Source organism: Branchiostoma floridae, chromosome 16 (assembly GCF_000003815.2).
Source record: "Branchiostoma floridae strain S238N-H82 chromosome 16, Bfl_VNyyK, whole genome shotgun sequence".
Classification (NCBI taxonomy): domain Eukaryota; kingdom Metazoa; phylum Chordata; class Leptocardii; order Amphioxiformes; family Branchiostomatidae; genus Branchiostoma; species Branchiostoma floridae.
In genome coordinates, this window is record NC_049994.1 from 1,199,905 (window position 1) to 1,202,615 (window position 2,711).

The following is a 2,711-nucleotide window of genomic DNA, read 5'->3' on the forward strand; positions in this document are numbered from 1 at the left end:
GAACCCGGATTGCATTCACGTTTGCTATGGGGATAGATGTTGTGAGCCATTGTGATTTAGCGCGCATTAGAAGTTTGCTGCAGTTTTGTGGTTCGTTAAAAAAAATATTCACACCCGTTTTTGACTGGAGTGGAGTGGTCCTAGTTGATCTGGTAACTGAATACTAGAGCAAGCCAGCTGGGGGCAGTTAGCTTGGTGTTTTTGTATCATTTGTCCTGGACTGCTATGGTCTTGATTTCTCTTGTTTCAGTAAGAGAAAGCCGCAGCCGGTTTATCTGTCCGACATCGAGAAGCACGGCGAGGCCCATCAGAACAGAGCCTTCCAAGAGGAGGACGTCACAGCATTGTAGTCAGGTGTCTAACTGTTGTTCCATATGGTTAACAGACATTAAACATTGGTAGATTTTGCATTTTGGAAAGCGGTTGGATTTATAATTCATGATTATTGATTTAAATTAGTCCAAAGTAAAGAACTAGATATCAAATTGCACCTTTAGAATCGGAAGACGTTTTATTTTATTCAGCGTTTCCAAGTAACAAATATTGCATAAGATACTGGTAAGTAAAACACATTTATGGATAGCTTTTGTTATCTTATTGTTATTTGTGCCTCTCGGATTCATTTACGTTTAAATCATCTATAGTATTCTTCGCTTCAACGTGGTAATTGTCACTAAGTCAAGGTGTACATTAAAAGTACATTAGGGGAAAACCCAAAATATCATAGGTTTTAATTTACAATATTTTTTTATGCGTTTCAACTATTCTATATTCATCTCAGACTATGTTCTAAACATCATATAGGGACGAGAAGCAGTCAAAGCGTGGTGTTTAGAGTCCTATCACTATATGTACTTTGTTTCCACGTAAAGGCTATCATTAATGGTATTAGCTGATTGTAGATACGGTAATGTTTGTAAATATCGTATTTGAACACATTCGCTAAAAGGTACTAATACTTGGATGGCCTAGATTTATATATGTAATTATAACAGTTACTAGCTTTGAATCGATGCGTTCGTTTTGTACTAATTGAATTCAGGTAGAACAGAACGTCCGCAGAGTTGGAAGAACTAATAAAGATCAAGTAAAACATCCCTCTTGATGTGTACCAGATTGTACGCCACTGCTCCAGCGTTCCCACAGGTTTCTATTCTATTCAAATGATACTAAGTTTGAATACTAATTACTTCTGTCCACGACAATAAGGTCTAGGAGGCAGCGCTCAAGCGTTATCAGCTGACGGAGACCTGTTGACCGCCGAAAAGAGGCACAAGACATCGTCACGGAAAAACTCGATAGAAAAGATAATATTCGCCAGATTATGCTATAAAGGTATCTACGTGATCCTGACAAGTTGATCTATCACATACAGTGCATTTGAACTTTTAGATATTATGTTACGGTGAGATTTCAAGAGCTAAAATTGGCCTTCAAACTGCCGTGAAATGCCTGATTTCGGCGACGATTTCGTACTGCATGGGGGTTTCTGGGCTACCGCTTTCCAGTATATCCAGTATACTTCCGGGTCGCAACAGAGAGGTCATACCAGAACGCGTAGCCGTGGAGTCCGCGTGTCCTGATTCAGTATCGTTGGAAGCAAGGAGGTTCAGCTGAGTTCAGAAATGGACTATTTACTTGATGTGGCCAAGGACCTTATCAAACTGTGAGCCTTGGTCCACACTGAGAATCTGCTGTCTGACGGTTAAACAAACAGGCTTATTTCAAGGGGGTCTGCGGCCAGCACCTGACATACCATGCAACTTTGCCCTAGCCTGATAACGTTTTTGCCAGTTTTAGAAAAAAGTTTCCTTAAAAGATTTCTTTTCGTACTCTCTTAATATACAAATAGAGAGCGCAATTCTTAGGTGTGTTATGGGCGTGACCTTCTTTTCTTTCAGAAAAAGGTTTCCTTTAAAGATTTCCCTTCGTAATCTGTTAGTATACAAAAAGAGAGCGCAATTCTTAAGTGTGTCATGTGTATGACGCACTTTTCTTTCAGAAAAATGTTTCCTTTTAAGATTTCTTTTCGTACTCTGTAATATACAAATAGAGAGCGCAATTCTTAGGTGTGTTATGGGCGTGACCTTCTTTTCTTTCAGAAAAAGGTTTCCTTTAAAGATTTCCCTTCGTAATCTGTTAGTATACAAAAAGAGAGCGCAATTCTTAAGTGTGTCATGTGTATGACGCACTTTTCTTTCAGAAAAATGTTTCCTTTTAAGATTTCTTTTCGTACTCTGTAATATACAAATAGAGAGCGCAATTCTTAAATGTGTCATGGGCATGACGCACTTTTCTTTTAGAAAAGTTTTCTTGATAGAATTCTCTTTGCTCTCTGTTAGCATACACTTAGAGAGCGCAATTCTCAAGTGTGTCATAGACATGACGCACTTTTCTTTCAGAAAAAGGAAAATGTTTTCTTAAAAGATTTCTTTTCGTTTTCTGATAGTGCACACTTACAGGACGCAGTTGTTAGGTGTGTCAGGGCTTGCCCTTTTTTTACTTTCAGAAAAAGATTTCCTTAAAAGATTTCTTTTCGTACTCTGATACAAAAAGAGATCGTAATTCTTAGGTGTATCATGGGCATGACGCACTTTTCTTTCAGAAAAAAAGTTTCCTTAACAGATTTCTCTTCGTTTTCTGTTAGTATACACTTAGAGAGCGCAATTCGTAAGTGTGTCATAGGTATGACGCACTTTTGTTTTAGACAA

At 38.3% G+C, this 2,711-nt stretch overlaps 1 protein-coding gene across 1 annotated transcript in view; it reads left to right on the top strand.

The window, feature by feature from the left end:
- LOC118403917 (organic cation transporter protein-like) overlaps nt 1-1,095 on the top strand; it is a 9,193-nt gene extending 8,098 nt beyond the window's left edge. The window contains exon 12 of the mRNA XM_035802789.1: nt 251-1,095. Coding sequence (XP_035658682.1) covers nt 251-350 — 100 coding nt within the window. The 3' untranslated portion in view covers nt 351-1,095. The remainder of the gene's footprint in view (nt 1-250) is intronic.
- The last annotated feature ends 1,616 nt before the right edge of the window (nt 1,096-2,711 follow it).